Genomic DNA, 17927 nt, shown 5'->3' with positions numbered 1-17927 from the left:
TAATTAGAAGATGCATTAGGCTGAAAAACAATTATATTTACTGCAACCATTTAAAAAAACGACACCTGTTTATTCTTAACATTCAAGAGAGAAATCTTCAACAACAAACATGGTCCTTAATAGCAAATATAATCTTAACAAAACTTAAACTGATGCATAATCCAGCGGCCTCTGTTTGCCACCTGATGTACTTGAAAATGGAAGGCAGAAGATAAATTAGGATTTGCACTTAGAATAGAACACATATGTCTGTGTGCATGCACACACACACATCTGGAAAGATAAAGTCACTGTTTTTGTCCAGCCTTTTAATGTTTTGTAATTATGCCACAAAATACAGTCTAGGACTGTCTCATCCATAAGAAATTCCAAGTTTTAAATCTGAGTCTGCCTAGAGCCAAAGTTGACCAACACTGTTCAGCTTCACCAAAGAGTGCGCACAAAAAAATATATTTATTATATACCAGTATGGCCAGACTTCCAAAAGCTCTCTTCACCCATGTACTTGCTTTTCGGACAGGGCAAACCCATGGTCCCCATGAAGACAATCAAGTATTTTCTCACTGATCTCATGAACAGAAGCAAGATTTTACTGCAAGACCTTTCAGTAAGGTAATTTTTAAAATACCTTTATGCTGTCACAGTGATGTAGAGTGAATGAAGGCATGATTTTAATGCCATTTTCCAGAGCCAGCATGGTGGAAACCCATCTCAATGTAAATAAGAAGCAGGTCCATAATTAACAGTTTTCTAGAAGTTCTTAGTACACAGCAGTTCCCAACTTCAGTCTTCTTTTATTTATTATAATTTAGTGTTTCAAATTAGTAGGAATTTTGGTTATCTCACAATTCAGAGTGGCCAATCTGAGACATTTACTGCTGTTCCTGTTGCTGGACAGAGGATATTTACTGAAGAGGTCTGGCCTTAAGCTGGAAACCAGAATTTGATGAAGATGGATGGGGGATATAGACAGGCATATCCATCATAACACAGGCCTCCGACCATAGAGGGGGTCTGCTGCTGTATACTATTACAACATTAGACTATATGAATTCTTTGTACCACCTACTGATCCAAATTGTACAAGCCAAGAACCTCCTAAGCAATGAAGATAGCACCAAGGGAGGAAAAAAAAAATCTTTTAACAACTGATACAAATTACTCTATTAAAATGATACCAACAGAATTCACTCCAAGAGTAAGTAGTTATACCTGTCTTGCTGTGGTTGAGGTTTCCCTTCCATTGCGGTGAGAAGAGTTGGAGCCAATTCACATTGTTTTTCTACAGGCAGACGGGGGTATCCCATCTTAACATAAATTATGGTAAAATTCTAAAGGAGTAGAAAAAGCACACAGTATTGCAACAGTGCAAAAGAAATATCTGTTCTTTAAAATCTTCTTTTACATCATGTTACATAATTGGGTGCTGGAAGCAATGCATGTTTTGGAAGACCAATTTCTTAATTCTAACGCTCATCGGACTGACAACTATTAATGGGTTCAGAAAGAGTTTTCTGAGTAGGTCTTGCTGAACCTTCACTTCAAAAGGAGGAAAACAACTTCGCAAAAAACTCTACATAGCTTCTCTTTTTCACTGCCAATTTCACCAAAAGCAGCTTTACCTGAGTAACAGCATCAAGGAAAGCAAATGTAATTTTATCTCTTATCTATTTCTGAAATAAAATAGAAAGCAATATTGAATAAATACAAAGTCAGCAGCACAGGCAAGGTTTCTCTTGAAAATGGGTTTCTAAATCATCATAATTAAAAGCTGCAAAGACAATCCAAACAGACTCCAGTGACAGGACAGGACAGCACAGCAGAGCAATACTGAATACTGTACTATGTCACTGCTATCACATCGATCAAAATCCAGCCAAGAACTGTAGAGATAAGACTTATGTGTTCAGTGACCTGGTTGAAAGAAGTGTTGAATTGGGAAGCATTACACTTGTAATACACTTCTAGATGGCACTTGTTAAAATTTTATGAAGCCTCATGGCACAAAACAACATGCATCACTCAGATACATGAATGAAAACAGATTTTTGACATGTCCAGCCAAAAGCACAGTTAATGTCAAGTTTGTCTTCAAACAAGATGTGTCTTTTACTGCTCTACAGAACACATGCACTCCAGAAGCCCTTGGCCATTTCTAAAAGGTGAACTCCACTATCTGAGATTACTTCTATGTTATTGCTGTTTAAATTTTCTCCATCAGTTTCTAAGACTCTAAGTTTTCCATTTATGCTACACATGACTGAACAGTCAGGTGAGAAGGACAGGAAGTTTCCCTCTGATTTTATGATTTTTTTCAGGATGGTGATTTGCAACAAAGGTACCACAGTTGAAATGAAAACTGTCTTCATAGTTTCACAAAAACATTTTTTAAACTATTTTCACTTCTAAAACTACATTGAATGAAACCATCTAGTAAAGTTTCCACATCTATAAAATGAGGGGTTTTATCTTTTATTGCTTGGCTAAGGTCCTGACCCCAAAACCATAAAAAAATACAGGTTCGCATGTGTTCAGAGAAATAAAGATGTTTTAAGTGAGACTCTGATCCTGCACAATGTTTTAAGACCCTGATCCTGCATGTATCAGGTTAAGGACTGGCAGCTGCTTGGAAAATGGAGCTGCTAACAATGAACAGACCCTCTACAATACAAAAATGACAATTCAAGCATTCAGGAAGTATCAAGTAAATACCAGTAATTTGAACAGAATCAATAGTGAGGCTGCTTTATGAAAAGTATCACACACACCAGACTATAAAGTATAGTTCGAAAAAAATCTCTTAAAACATCAACCTCATGACAATCACATACTTGCTAGGAAAACTGACAGAGCTAAATACAGGAGCTTTAAAGAGTATTCTGCTTGTTACAAGTAAATCAGCAACTATTCTTGGAAGAACAGACACTTACAGTGACAAACGACACTGCCGAAGGATCTTGATACTGAACTAGCAATGTCTCTACAGGAAGCTGAATTTTTGGACGACTTTTGATGCGCTTATTCAGATGAACCAGCAGTTCCATGACCTGACAGGAAGAAAAAAAAACAACTTGAAAGAACCACCATTCATTTTACTACTTTGGACTCCACACAACACCCTCAGTCCACTAGGCAGCCCTATTATAAACAGATCAGGCCTGAGCTTCCTGATTATTTAATTGCTAAGAAAATGGCAGCCATCATTTATTGTGTTATCTTGAAACCACTCTGACATGTCTCAAGTCACTGTTAAGAAAAACACACAGAAAGTCCCAAACCATGCCACAAATTATAACCTCCATCAACAGAAATGTCAGGAAGGAATGATTACTGAGGATGACCAGTTCTTTTTACACAGTTGGTCACTATCCTTCAAAACTGAGCCTGGCTCGGAATCTGCATTGCTGCTCTATTGTGGATGTAGAGTAACTCCAATTCACAACACGGAACAAAAAAACAATGAAAAAACCCCCACCTGTAATAAAGTTATCAAATAAGCGTATGAAAACCATGTTTGGAGTGGAACAAGACACAACTGCAATCCTTCAGCCAAGAGGAGCCCCAGCAATGCCAGGCAGGCAGGAGCACTGTGCAGCCCTGCCCTGGGCCTGCAGAGCCCTGTCAGCCATGCCAGTGGGGCCAGGGGCAGCTCTAAGGGGATGGCCCTGGGCTCTGGCGGACAGTGAGCTGAGCAGGGGCCAGAGTGCACTGAAACAAGAGAGGCACAGTGGCACTTTCTCATGATGAGGACTCTCAAGTAGTTGAGCAGGGGCCCAGAGTTCATGCAGTCTCTATCCTAGGAGGTTTTTCAAGACCCATCTCAATAAAACCTTCAGCATCCTGGTCTGAACTCATAATGGACCCTGTTTTAAGCAGGAGGTTGGCCTGGAGACCTTCTGAGATCCCCTCCAAGCTTAATTATCCCATGATTCTACAATCCTAGGAAGTAATTTCTTAACATATAATCAGCAAAGCATCATTTGTTTATCCACTACATGAGATACCATAATCAAATGGAGGAACCTGAAAAACTATTATCTCCAACCTGGAACGATGGGTCCTGAGAAATCACACTGAACATCTGCATCTAGCTCACAAACCCGATCAGATTCTCAAGCAAAGTGGTGAGAAAGTGTAAGTGACATTTAAAACGGAGTCAGTTCAGCTCCAGCAAAACCAGAAAGGGCTAGTCCTAGATGCATGTTGACTTCAAGCAATTCAAGTCAAAAAGCCAAGGTGGGCACACTGTCCTATGCTTTTGATGGCTCATTACCTTGGTCACAGTATGGTGACAAAACATCTAAGTTGCTATCACTGAAGTTAATCATGGAAACTGCAGAAACTTATGCTTGCTGAGTTGTGCATGAGCTACGACATCATCTTTACATTCACTCCATGACTAGGTATCAAGCAAAATAATGTCCAGATATAATCCAGAGAAATGGCATAGCTGACCACAAGCATATGACTGAGACCAGAGATAAACCGACCAACTTAAATAATGCTGACAGCTATCAAACTTTGATGTTGTAAAATTACTGTAACAGCAGTCACAAATTCCTATTATTTTAGAGAGAAAAGAAACCATGCACACACTTTTTCGTGAAAGAAAAGAGACACGTATGACTGCAACAGAGTTTGAGGAACCTGTTCAAGTTACTCGTGGTAGCTGGTGTAAAAAGACGAGGCTGGATTTGGGTATGTGTGAGGGTTTAGCTAATGTCCTGCTTCTTTTTAATATCAAATCAGTGCACTAAGGATCTCATCCAGCAGTACTCATCTGACCTTGCACTTCCAAGTATGACTGATTCTTGCGGTTTTGCTGGCTTCAGACAGGCTGCATAAAGTGACACAGCATCCAGTCTGGCCCAAATGCTGCCAGTGCATCAATACTTCTTGGAGCACATATGTCTGAAACAGCAGAGTAAATTTACCCTGGATTAGTTCTTTGTGTGACACTGATAGGGTAACCGGTTCAGTAGAAGATACCCTGGAGCTGAATTTAACTCATCTGTCAAACTGTGGTCTGAAGAAGGATTACCTTTTCAGAGTAAATGGATTATGACGATATAGGCATTGCAAGCTTATCTAGTCTACATCCTCGATCTGAAAATGCATGAGGACAATGAGTTGAAATTACTGAATGAGGCAGTAATATTGACCTGACAGTCACAAAATTAAGGGCAGGGGTAAGACCAACAATGCAGTATGCTAAGGCAGCAGGAAGAAAAATGGAATTTGAATTTCCCTTTTCCATTTTAGCAGTACAAGCTTGAGGAGAAAGTTAGTCCAGTGAGTCAGAGTAAAATTAGAGCATAGTGAATCCACCTGGTTTACTGAATGAACTACACTGTGCTTCTGAAGTTGGGTGAAAAGAACAACTGTATTGATCTACACTTCAGCAGCACACTGGCAACACACAGATGTTCTTTTTTGCTCGTATACCTATACTATCAAAAGCTAGGCAGCCAATTCAATTAAAAGGGTGTAAGTTTTCAAACCACAACTAACTATGTTGGCACACTTTTTTTGTTGGGTTGGTTTGGGTTTTTTTAACCACTACAATAATTGCAGGAGAGAGACATGACTTGGGATGGCTGTTTTGTCACTGCCTATAGTCAATCACTGAGTGAATAAAGAGTTTGTCCTTCTCTTTCCATTCTATTTCATCTACTTTATGAGCCTTCATTAGATTAGCTTTCCAATTGCCTGAGTGCTCATGTGAAAAACAGTATGCATTTGTTTTACTTGCACTGCCTTCACATGATTTTGAGGCTGGAGTTGAACAACAGGCACATTCTTTGTTGTCCACCAGGCAAAATTAGCACTAGAAAGCTAGGTATTTGTCTTTAAAAGTCATTAGCATTTGAGAATGCATCAGACTTCTTAAGACATTTTCCCACCACTTTAATGGCAAAGTAAGAGCAAGTACAAGATTAAAAAGCTGAGTTCTGATGTAAGTAACAGAAAAAGGCAGTGTGCACATTGCTTATACACTCCACAGTAAATCTTCACTGATGTTCATTTGAATAAAAAAAACTGTCTTCCCCTCCCGTCTCACTGATAAATTATTTTGCTATGTAAAAAATACCAAACAAAAAAAACCCCAACACATACAGAGCCTCCTTGTTACATTTTGAATTTATGATAAAAACAGAATACTGAGAGTCAACTTCCCTTCAATGATATGGCAAGAGCAGAATTCAGGGTAATCTGCTGTGCAATGAATTTGACAAATACCAAGAAGTATATGGAAGTGCTGTAATTGCTTATAATATTATCATCATCTTGTATAGATAAAAATCTATAGTTTAAACACATGGAAGAAGAAAAAACTAGTTTTATTTCATTATTCATTCTAACACAAGAACTACAATATATTGTAAGAGTACTGTGAGATTTTGAAAGGCCTCTTAAAATTTAATTTCAAAAAAAGCAATCCTACCCTCTACTGAACCTCACAACACTCCAAAAAGGCAGACAACAATTTCAGTTTATGGAAAAAGTATCATTTAAAAATACCCTAAGAAATTTCACGAGGTAGTTGGATGCTTTTCCTCACAGCTTCAAGTGCACATGATAAGCATGTATTCAGAAGACCCTTCCATCTCAGTTGGAGTATCTAGTCCTTCAGCACAGTGGAATGGCTTCACAGCTATGGATCCACTTTCATGTGATCACTGCCAGGACCATGTTCTGTGCAGAACTTTCAGAAAAATCTGTGTTCTAGTTACTTGCAGATTATGAAATCTACTCATAAATCCAGTGAAGGCATGATCATTTCCCTATTTCTACAAGATGAAAAGGGAATCATAAAAAGCTGCTTTTCCACTACCACTCCTCAACAGTCTGCCTGCACTCTGCTCAGAAAGGTTCTGGTCCACATCCATCACCAGGCAGTTCCTTCTGATGAACAGCTGCAGGGACAAGAATTCATCCTTTGCTTGCTGATCCAGCTGCTCAAATCTCTTATATTCAGCTGCTGCTGCCCATTTCGCCTTTTCTGGTCACATCCTCCTGGCAGAATAGGAAACACAAGAAGGTGTTCCTCTGCCTAAATCCAGACCAGGGCAGATCCCTTCTGCCATCAACACCAGGTTTAGTGATCCCTCATACAATACCACAACTGCTGTTGCACAAGACTTGTGCAAGAACAGGCCTGGGGAAAAAAAAAAACCTGCTAGTAAACAGTTCAGGTCCCTGATACAGAAGGCAGCTACATCACTGAATTCCTTCATGTTCATAATCAATTCCATCTTCAACATTGTTTGATCCTTGCCTGGCCACAGGAATAAGGGGAATGACCCATAGATGGTGTCAGGGAACTAGGGCCAGGCCCGGTAGCCCAGCAGAGGGGAAGCTGCCGCAGCTCCACACCCCCAGGTCCAACCAGGAGAGGCAAACATTCACCAGTGGGCTTCAGCTCTAGACACCCACACTTGCTCCTCCCCAAATCACCTAGGTCCATCCCTTTCCCTGCCTTTGGTTCCTCCACTAATGTATTGGGGTTTGTGTGGCAAAGTCTTGGTAGTGGGGGGCTACAGGGGTGGCTTCTGTGAGAAGCTGCTGGAAGTTTTCCATGTGTCTGCCACTGGCCAAGGCCAAGCCAGTCAGCAACGGTGGAAGCGCCTCTGTGATAACATATTTAAGAAGGGAAAAAAAAAACCCAACCTGCTGCAACACAGTAGCTGAAAAGCAAAGTGAGAGTATGTGAGAGGAACAGCCCTGCAGACACCAAGGTCAGTGAAGAAGGAGGGGCAGGAGGTGCTCCAGGTGCCGGAGCAGAGATTCCCCTGCAGCCCGTGGTGAAGACTATGGTGGGGCAGGCTGTCCCCCTGCAGTCCATGGAGGTCCATGGTGGAGCAGATCCCCACCGGCAGGCCGGGGAGGACCCCATGCCAGAGCGGGTGGATGCCCAAAGGAAGGAGGCTGTGACCCCATGGGAAGCCTGCGCCGGATCAGGTTCCTGGCAAGACTTTGTGGTCCCGTGGGGAGAGGAGCCCACGCCGAAGCAGGTTTGCCAGCAGAACTTGTGACCCCACGGGGGACCCACGCTGGAGCAGTCTGCTCCTGTGGAAATTATGGACCCATAATGGAGCAGTTTGTGAAGAACTGTAACCTGTGGGAAGGACTCACGTTGGAGAAGTTCGTGGAAGACTGTCTCCCGTGAGAGGGACACCACGCATGAGCAGGAGAAGAATCCTCTCCTGAGGTGGAAGAAGCGGCAGAGACAACGTGTGACGAACTCACCCCAACCCCATTCCCATCCCCCTGCGCCACTGCAGGGGGAGTAGGTAGTGAAACTGGGAGTGAAGTTGAGCGCAGGAAGAAGGGAGGGGTGGGGGGAAGGTGTTTTAAGATTCAGCAGTTTTTATCCTCTCCTTCTCTGATTTTGATCAGTAATAAATTAAATTAATTTCACCGAGTTGAGTCTGTTTTGCCCATGACAGTGAGTGGCAAATGATCTCTCCCTGTCCTTATCTCGACCCATGAGCCCTTTGATCTACTTTTCTCTCCTCTGTCCGGGTAAAGAGGGGAGTGACAGAGCAGCTTTGGTGGGCCCCTGGTGTCCAGCTAGGGTCAAACCACCACAACTAAACATCCCATTTAGAAGACCTGTGCAATCCCCAAATGCTCTTCCCCTGCAACCCACTGTGTCCACTACCCCTAGGTAGCACCCTCTCAGTCCAGAAGGTGTTCTGGCATTGACTTATCTTGACGCGTTTCGTGCCCAGACAGTGGGGCCAAGGTTCTCCTCAGACAGGCTTGGGAGAGACGTGGGCAGGGTGCCCCTTCCTCTGAGTGCTTAACTGCCTGCCTGCCATGGTGCCTCTGTGTTCCCCTGGGCTTGCAGAGATGGGCCTTTGATGGCTCCTACAATGGGCCTGTGAGGAGCTGGGGCAGGTTTCTGCACTTCCTATTATGTCTGTGCTCCTTTGCAGGTGTGCAGCTGAGCTTTTATCCTACAACCTAATATAGGCAACTGAATTCCCCAGATTCATACTAAATTCCATCTCCAAAACTGTTTGCTCCTTGCTCCTATGCTTGTAACCAGGCAAGGACTAAACAGTTTTGGAAGTCAAATTTAGTGTCTTCCCGAATGAATTCTGTGATAAAGCTGCCTTCAGTACCAGGGAACTGAATTTCTTCAGGTAGGTATCAAATCCCATCTTCCAAATTGGTTGGTCCTTGCTCCTATTCCTGTTATCAGACAAGTGAATGACATCAATGGGTACGTCCTCATGGTCTTCTGCACACAGAAGCAAGCTTGCTCCACATGTGCCATTAGTCAGGTGGATCCACAACAGCCCTCACCTGGAAGCCACAGCAACTATCCTCTATGGCAGTAAGTCCTGATCTCAGGCTAACTCATAGCTAGCTGGCCTCAAGTGGAAAGAAATGCAGTCTCCATACATCTGCAAAAGACCTTGCTGATACAAGAAGTGACTGTTTTCTTTAAGCCCTAACAGTTGTAATAAATGCATTCACTATCAGGCTCACAACAACTTTTCCTCAAAGAGTAAATTTCTTCACAGAGAACATCTAAGTGTCATAAATCATGGTATATCAGGGGCATTTCATTCTCCCTGATGAGGAAAACATATCATTATGGTTAATTGCACACTTACCTTTTTACGAACTCCTTCCTGTGTGCTAGACAGCTTGAGGAGAACTGGGGGTAGGAATTTGGAAATAATGTTCTGTAACTGCTCGTCTGTTTCTGCATGGCCGAGACGCAGGAACACACGCTCAAGTTGATCTGCAGTTAAAAAAAAAAAAAAAAAAAAAAAAGAGGAAAACAGTGAAACTGGTTGAAACTCCAAATTGCTATAGCAAGAAAACAGCTTTTTCTGAACATCCCGCTAATGGGCTTGTAAGAAATGCTGCACACAATTCTTAAAAGTACTTCCCTCTCAACAGCACTCAACACAGATCCATCTCCTATTTTTAACAGTAACTGAGCAAACTGTTGATGGCAGAAATCAGCCTCAGAGCTTCCAGAACTAGCCTCCACATCACATGGAGACCACTCCTATCAAAGACAGGAGCAAGTAAGATTTCCTTTGCTTTGCGCTGTGTTTCAAATAGAGGCTAGAACACCTCCAAAGGTGAAAAGGAAGGTTCGGATCTCCAAGGATTTCCTGCCCTTTCTGCTTTGACAGAAAAGGCATGTGGCTGTGGTGCTGCTAACTTTTGAAAATATGCTTCCTGTGATCTGCATTCAGACCATGATGTCCCATACCTCCACGAGTTAACCAGAGAGCAAAAAGATCCAGCTAATTCCTGTTTCTACTCTTGTTAAACCTAGGGCTCCAGCCACGCACAGGGACCCTGTTGTTATAGACGTTGTGTCAACAGAACAAAAACACCCAGCACATACAACAGAATCAAAGACCAATTACAGTTAGTATCACAGAAAGGAAAGAGCCTAGGCAAAGCACAAGTTTATAAGCTCGGGGAAGCCACACCATGGCAGTTGCATACAAATAAACAGGCTGCGAACCTGAAAGCGCAAGAAACAGGGTACAAAGTGAAAAACAAGTTCTTTGAAAACTTAAGACTACTGTTCCAGGGTGAATTTGATACTCATGGGAGTATCCATAGGACATCTTGACACAGGCTAACCTGTTCTGCACAGGACTTTCTGTTTCTGGAAGACCTAAGTGACTTAAATCTTTACAATGCTGAACAAACACACTGAAACAGTTACTGATTTGTTACAATTTGTTGTCCTTTCTTCCAAAAGACAGCATTATCATCAATAGGAATCAGATCTCAAGTGTGAGTTGCAGGACATATTGCTGTAACTTAAAACACAAAGCTCCTGTCACTCTACAAAGCTGCTGGACTGTTGTAACAAACTCACCCCTTCCTCTAGCCAGCAGGTCTCCTCCCCAAATCCAGGAAGGAACATGCACAAAAAAAAATTAACGTTAACATCTGCAAAGAGGTAGAAGATGCAACTCCTACAAGATCAAGGTGGGGGGGGGTTATAAACATATGTTTTCTCAATGACCTAGCCGAAGGTCCTTTCAAGGAAATAGATGAGACCAAAATCTCTGTCAGCAGCTCAAGCACAAGGGCTGAGGACCAGCTGTCTTTACACAAAGAATGGAAGGGTCCCTATTTTAAGCAGCAGTGTGCAGCTGCCCCAACAGCTAAACCTCCCTGGCACAGCAACATCCCCTACGGCCAGACTGAGAAGAGTCCTTCTGCATGGGATCAGGAGCATCTCTTCTCCACTCTGCAGGCCAGATCCACAGGCAGCAAGGAGACCCAGGGCTTTTGAAGGGACCACAGGTCTTAAGACATCCTATAAGGAGGAAACTGTTCCTGCAAAGGTGACCCGTTGTTGCAAACTGAGCTTAGAGAGAGACCAAGGAGAACCCTCCTTCAGCAGAGGATGACCACGAAGCTGGCTCTAGAGGACTACAGAGGCAAAAAAGAAAAGAGCACTGGTACAGGGCAGATACTACTGGAACTTAAGTGAACATAAAGGCTCTAGCCATCTATCATGATGTAGCTACAGAAGCCTTTACTGTCCTATTTTTTAAATCTGTGCTATCCCTGCACTAAGAGTCCTCAGAGCATCATCCCTCCTCTGCCAGCTGCAGATTAAGCACAAACATATCACTTCCAACATTTTATTTTCTGCTGAGTAAATATGACAGGCACTTGAAAAGACAGAGGACTATGAAATTTTACTGTCAGGGAAATTACAAGCTGAAACTCTGCAGCACCTACAATGCAAACTGACTTGCGAGTAGATCTCATGTTTCACGCAGAACTCATGGAACAATCAGGCAGCCAGCTAGCCAATGACTTCACGATATTTATCTCGCATTCCAATTGTTATTATTTTTAATCCTAGCAATTTCTTTCCCTTTTCACCTTCTTTTTTGTGACATGCTCCCCGCCCTCACCCAGGACCACCACAGTATCTCACAACCCTGCCAGCACTCAGGGGGTTGATGATGAAATCATCAAATCTTTCCCCTTGGCCTGACACTCCCTGAGATCACGGCAGACCCACCAACCTCAAGCAAGCTGACTGGGCAACCTCCTCAACCCTCCCCTTCCTTCACATGGCAACAGGTCAGGCTCAAGTGTAAGGTAACAGGAGTGAAGTTATTTCTAAAGCCATTTGTTGTCGCCACTGGACTATACACACCTTCTGAAAGGCCCACAAACCCCTCTGCACGTGCCCACAAGAAGCACCGCAATGCACTGAACTGCAAGCATCTACTCCATTTCCAGCTTCGTCCACTATTCTACTGTTACAAGCAGTCACAGAGTTGTAGTAATAACAGAGATCAGGAGGGGGAAAAAAAAAAAAAAAAAGCTATCACACTGGCTGTGAGACACATTTATTACTTTTCCCATGTCTCTGCTGCCTTGTCAGTTAAGCCCTGGTATTGCTATCAGGTATCCTTCCCTTAACCATAAGCACGACAGGTCTCTTCAGCAAATTCAAGGATACTAGCTGCCCAGCTACAGCTAAGAAACTGGCCCAGAGTTTGTCAGAGCACTCTCCTGTGCTGCTGATGCAGGCTGTATCCATAGCAGCAGGACAGGAAAACAAAGAGCTATAAACCCTCCCAAGTACTGCACATAAACCATTTTCTCCCTAGTTTTTATTCTACTAACAATTAAGACCATCTCTCAAGCTGACAGCATTCATTATGGGAAAGCATAAACCCTGGAGATTTAAAGCACCCCACGCAATGGTCCAAGAGAGGCAGGAGTCAGGGGACACAATAACTGGGGCTCAGCTACTGCGTCCTACCTCTACGTGAGTCACAGAACTCCTGGCTGGCATGGGACAAACTCCTTTCCCTCTCTGCCTTATAGTCTTCTTGCAACCTTCACCTAGCCTCCCCACCCAGCCTGCACCAGCGGGGAGACCACTGTGCATCAAGCATCCAGCAAGAGAGAGGCTTTACTCCCAATCCATTTCACAGTCCCACACCGTGCACTTCACAAGTGTTTAAGAATGAAGCCAAAACCTTCTCCATCTAGTTCTACAGCCCCTGTTGCTGACTGTAAAACTGCACAGTTGTGATTTCAGGGGGGTACCACCAGGTTATATGATAATAAAAATAAGTAAAGTGAGAGGTCTAACTTGGCTTCGCTACATACCATAAAAAGAAAAAAGATGACACAAACTGCTTTGAATAAGCCTCAGCGATTGAAATGAACTACTACAGCAATCTTACCACAACTTGAGAGTTAAGAGCACTGAATTTTAATTAGAAAGCTTTACACATCTCAGTCTTTACCTTTGCTAGCCAACACTGGACTCAAAATGCAGTCTATGCAATGACACACTTCCTATAATTTTTCCTTTTTGAAAGTAGACTAATATGCTTAAAGATAATTTTTAAAGTTTTCTGGAAGCACTGGAAGAAAGAAGTAATGAAGGGATGACATTTAGTAAAGTATAGCTTTATCCCCATCTAAAAAGTCAATACTTAAGAGATCCAAGATTTTACAAAGGCTTCTCCTTCCTCAATCTCACATTAAACCCCCATCTCAAATTTAGGAATGTAATATTTCCTAGGTATTAGTCCCCACCTCTGTATTAGCTAATTATATATGTTTATAAAATTACTTCCATAGTCAATTTAGTGCAGTTCAACTCCGGTGAACACGGGGCTGGCGGAAGAACATACTGTCAGCAGCAAAGGACCAACTTTTAAAGCAGTCCAGAGAATTTACAAAAAAAAAAAAAAACCAAAACAAAAACAAATAAAAAAACCTCCCCAACACAAAAAAACCCCAAACCCCAAAGATTATTTTATTTACATTGGTGAGAAAGTCAAAGTGAAAGGAAGAAAGGAGGAAAGAAAGGAGATTTCACTGGAAACACAACTGGAAACCCTGTGCTCAATCCCGCAGGGCTCTACAAAAACCGCTCCGAGAACGGACTTTCACATCTGAAGCAATGGACCAGCGTAGGGCGCACTGAGATCGATGTGAGCCTTCTAGGTTCACTCCACTGTGGAAAGCCCCTTGCTCTGCCAGGGCCTGTTGGAAGAAATAATTCAAATAAGATGAAATCACTACTACCCTTCAGCGCATCACTGAATTCATTATTCTGGGGATATTCTTGCAAGTTTCCCTTTACAAACATGCAAGCTGGAAGCAATTTCTTGGAAGAAAGATGATTGCTACAGCATCCAGAATCCGCTTACGAGCTATGTGCCAACCATAGTCCCTGCCAGACTTGCCAACCACATTAGAAAGCACCTGAGAAACCACGTCTGGTTTAATAAGTAGTCTCAGAAACATTATGCATGTGCCACTGCTATGACAGTCAATATTTTACTATGGATTATAAAAAAAACCAAACCAAACCAGAAAACCACAACCAAGAATGAACTGTATGAGTAGAAAAATTAATACTGGTTGGTTTTATTTTTAAAATATAATTAAGTCCATGCAAAATTTGTAACAGATATTCATGTGTTTTGGCACAATCAGAACTTCTTTCCATGCTGCTGTATAGTATTTTCACACCACATTATCATTTTTGGTGGCATTTGCTTGGTGGGGGGTAAGTGTTTACAAGAGGATGAACATAAATATGGAGAATTTAACAATGGGCATTGCGTATGAAGAGATATTCCCTTTCACTGTATGTAAAAGAACCAAAGCGGCAGGAAAACAAGATAATCGTTGAATCCCTGTTTCCAGCAGCAGTGTCCAATTTGTGTCAACAGACATGGTATATTTGGAATTTGAAATCCCCAAGTTACCATGGCAATGTAGTTACCTATCTGTGAGAAAACGTATGTTTCACTTCTGGTTCTTTCCAGTCTCCATTTAAGACTACAAGGAGGAATACAGGTTTCAGCACCTACAACCACGCCTCATGCAAACAGGAAGGGAATAGCTTTCAAAACACAATGTCTGCAAATTTTACAAGAAAATCACATCAACAACAAGGCTCTAACTTGTGCTTTACAAACTCCCAAATCCTGCACCATCAGCCATAAAAGGGTCAGAGTTATTTCTAAGCCCTGTTACTTCAGAACTGATCTTGCAGTCTCCCAAGCCAAGGGCAAGACCCCAGCGTGCTCACTGAAACAACATGCCCCTTCTTCCCATTCCACTATATGGTACCTTGCCAAAGGGAACAACTGAGAGAAAGACACAGAAAGGATAAAGTAAATAAACAAACAGCTTAATGTTTTCCTTCCGTTAAGAAGGGCGTTTCCTTTTTTTTTTTTTTTTTTTATTAAAGTCACAGAAATTAACTCTGAACGCTTGGCCTTGTTGAGGTAGGTAGTTCACTGTTTATCCACTTTTTTGTCAAAGAAATCTCTTCGCAGTCCAGCTACACGCAGTTCCATTTCATGCACCCAGGTTGTCCTTATGAAAGAATCAGCTCCCTCTGGCATTCGTAGATACTGCACACAGCACATCAGCTGCTCTGCACAGACCCCTCAGCAATGCGTATTTGTGTATTTGAGTACCAAGTAAAACACACACCCTTCTTTCTGTAAAAACTGAGTCAAGAAACTACTGGGGCTAGGACGTGTCAAGCTAACTGTACTTCCATCATTTAACTCATCACCAGAAAAGCATCCTAGGAACCCAAAAGAGAGTCCAAGTCCTCTGCAAAACAGAGCAGAGAGTGGGACAGCAAAATTCTGTGCATAAAGCTGGAATTTATTTTCACTTTTCTGAAAGGTGTTTATTTGACAGATCAGTGGGACTGCTACATTAAGGCATTTCTACAACCGTTTCAGTACATCAAATGAACAAAAAAACCCCTTCCTCCATTACCTGAACTCTGTAGAACCATTACATTGCACTAGCAGCCTCCCCATTTTCTCCAAAAGGCCCTATACCAAATAAAGAGTACCGGACACAGGAGCATTTCAACTTCCCCGCCCCCCGATGGCAGGGGCAGTTTTTAGGGGCAGGCTTAGGGGCTAAAGCAAAAGCTCAAACACACCCCTCAGTCCCTCCAGCGCTAAGCAACTGTTTCCGCACCATTCTGCATGCAGAAACAAGAACAAAGTTCCCGTCTTATTGTGCCATTACTAAAATAGGAGTCAAATTCTTGTTCAAATGGTATTAGGGCTCTGGGAGAAAGTATATCTAGTATCATTACAGTAGCAAACAGTGAGTCAGGATTTGCTCGTGCTATTCCTGGCTCTGCCAGTAACCCATAGCATGCCTACAGCCAAATCACTTAAGGGGGCGTTTGTAAAAGTAGGCCAGTCACCAGGTTATTTTACAAGATCTGGATGGAAAAGGCTGGGAAGGCGTGGGGGGCGAGGGATATAGTCTCTTTTTTTCATCCTATTCTTCCATTTTATAGAAAAGCTTATATAAAAGCTTGAATAGCATACTGAAATCCAAGTATTTGCAATAGGCCAGGCTTGGGCTCTCCATGCGAGTGGCTGACTAGCCTTACTCAAGATTAACTTTCCTTTCTCTTGCCTCTGAACTCTTACAGCTTCAGGGCCAATGTACTGATTTTGCATTGATTTTTGAACTGCCATATCCCCATTCTTATGTTGCCTTCAAACCGCTTGTCCTCTAAAATGGTAAGCACCCTTTCACAGTTTAAGCAAACAGTAGGAGTTTATGTGTTTGACTGGAGCTATAGATCAATGCTTCCTATAGCCATGTGTATATCAAGCAAGGAAAACTGGTTTTCCAATCTAAAAGTAGTAGTAACCGGGGACTACTCATCATCCTATTGGGGACTACTCATCATCATAAAAAGGAACAGATTTCTTTCCAAATATGCTGAAATTCAACTATTTAAATGTATCGAAAGACAGTAGGCCCACATGGAGGCTGTTTAGTTTCCCTCTCTTTCTCTACGTGAAATTACTCTTTTTCCATTAGCTTTAATTTTATTTAAGCCTACAGTACTTTCTATTCAGTGACAGTTGGGGTACTAAGAAAAAAACAAACAAACAACAACAAAAAAATCTACTCCCTTTCCTCCCCCTGTCCCCTCCACGCCCCCCAAAAAGGGGGTTTCTAACGAAACCAATAAAAATCCCTCAATTCTGATGGATGCAGTGGTCAAATAACCTGAATGACATCATGTAATTGTTAACATGAATCTCAATCTAAGGACATTTGTTCTTTCAGCGCAGCTGAACACAAAGGGCTGGGTAGCAACCGGCACATGGCTGAGGACTAATTTTTTGCAGGATCGGGTCTGGAGGCTGGGAAGCTAGATCACACACAGATACAAGCCGAGGCATTACAAGCAAAAGATCTCACACTAACGGGTTTCACCAAGGGGACTCATGTTAGCATTGTGAAACTGACAATAGAATCTCTTGGGTGACAACAGCAGCGAGGTCTTTTGCGGTCATGATTACAATTTATCCCAGTTGTCGATGGAATAAATAGCTTGGCATTTGTGTCCTCCGATTCAAGGATCAGCGTAACTGAAAGATCCTTCTTACTCCAGAGATCCTGGCTTTTTGGCTACATAAAGGACGTCCCCACCATTACCGTATGCCTTATTCCACTCAGCCTAGTCCCAGCAACATCTGACAAAGAGCAGAACAAGGATGTCACCTACACAGCAGCACGCTGAGAACAACAAAAAAACCCAACCAACGCATCACACAGATACGCCTTAGAACTGAAAACCAACAGCACAAATATGCTCGAAGTATTTCTTCTGCCCTTCCTCTCTGGTGGTTGCCAAGTACTATTTCAAGAAAGGCCTTCTCTGCTTGGCTGAGTCATACCTTACCTTGCTGTTAACTCTTGGCGGCTGTCTCAGAACTAGCTCTATTCCAAGACAGGAAAAGCAGGGGAAGAAAAAGCGCCCTTTAAAGTTTCACAGGCTTCTCCAAAAGGAAGCTGATCGTTTACCGTGCCGGACCGACTAAGGGATTTGGGGGTGACAAGACAGAGCCGGGCTTCCCCCGCCCGGCACG

General features: G+C 42.6%; 1 protein-coding gene across 1 annotated transcript in view; it reads right to left on the bottom strand.

Annotated features, from left to right (window-relative positions):
- The window catches only part of LOC118451920 (proteasome adapter and scaffold protein ECM29-like), a 16616-nt gene extending 2633 nt beyond the window's left edge, over nucleotides 1-13983 (bottom strand). The window contains exons 1-5 of the mRNA XM_035890772.1: nucleotides 13930-13983; nucleotides 9630-9760; nucleotides 4786-4911; nucleotides 2931-3047; nucleotides 1213-1331 (exon numbers count right to left, since the gene is read on the bottom strand). Of these exons, the coding sequence (XP_035746665.1) occupies nucleotides 1213-1331; nucleotides 2931-3047; nucleotides 4786-4887 (338 nt within the window). The 5' untranslated portion in view covers nucleotides 4888-4911; nucleotides 9630-9760; nucleotides 13930-13983. The remainder of the gene's footprint in view (nucleotides 1-1212; nucleotides 1332-2930; nucleotides 3048-4785; nucleotides 4912-9629; nucleotides 9761-13929) is intronic.
- Nucleotides 13984-17927: the final 3944 nt, after the last annotated feature.

Source organism: Egretta garzetta, unplaced genomic scaffold, assembly GCF_000687185.1.
Source record: "Egretta garzetta isolate BGI_Z169 unplaced genomic scaffold, ASM68718v1 scaffold22, whole genome shotgun sequence".
NCBI lineage: Eukaryota > Metazoa > Chordata > Aves > Pelecaniformes > Ardeidae > Egretta > Egretta garzetta.
The sequence above is the reverse complement of the archived record's forward strand: the minus strand, read 5'-3'. Positions and strand labels throughout refer to the sequence as shown.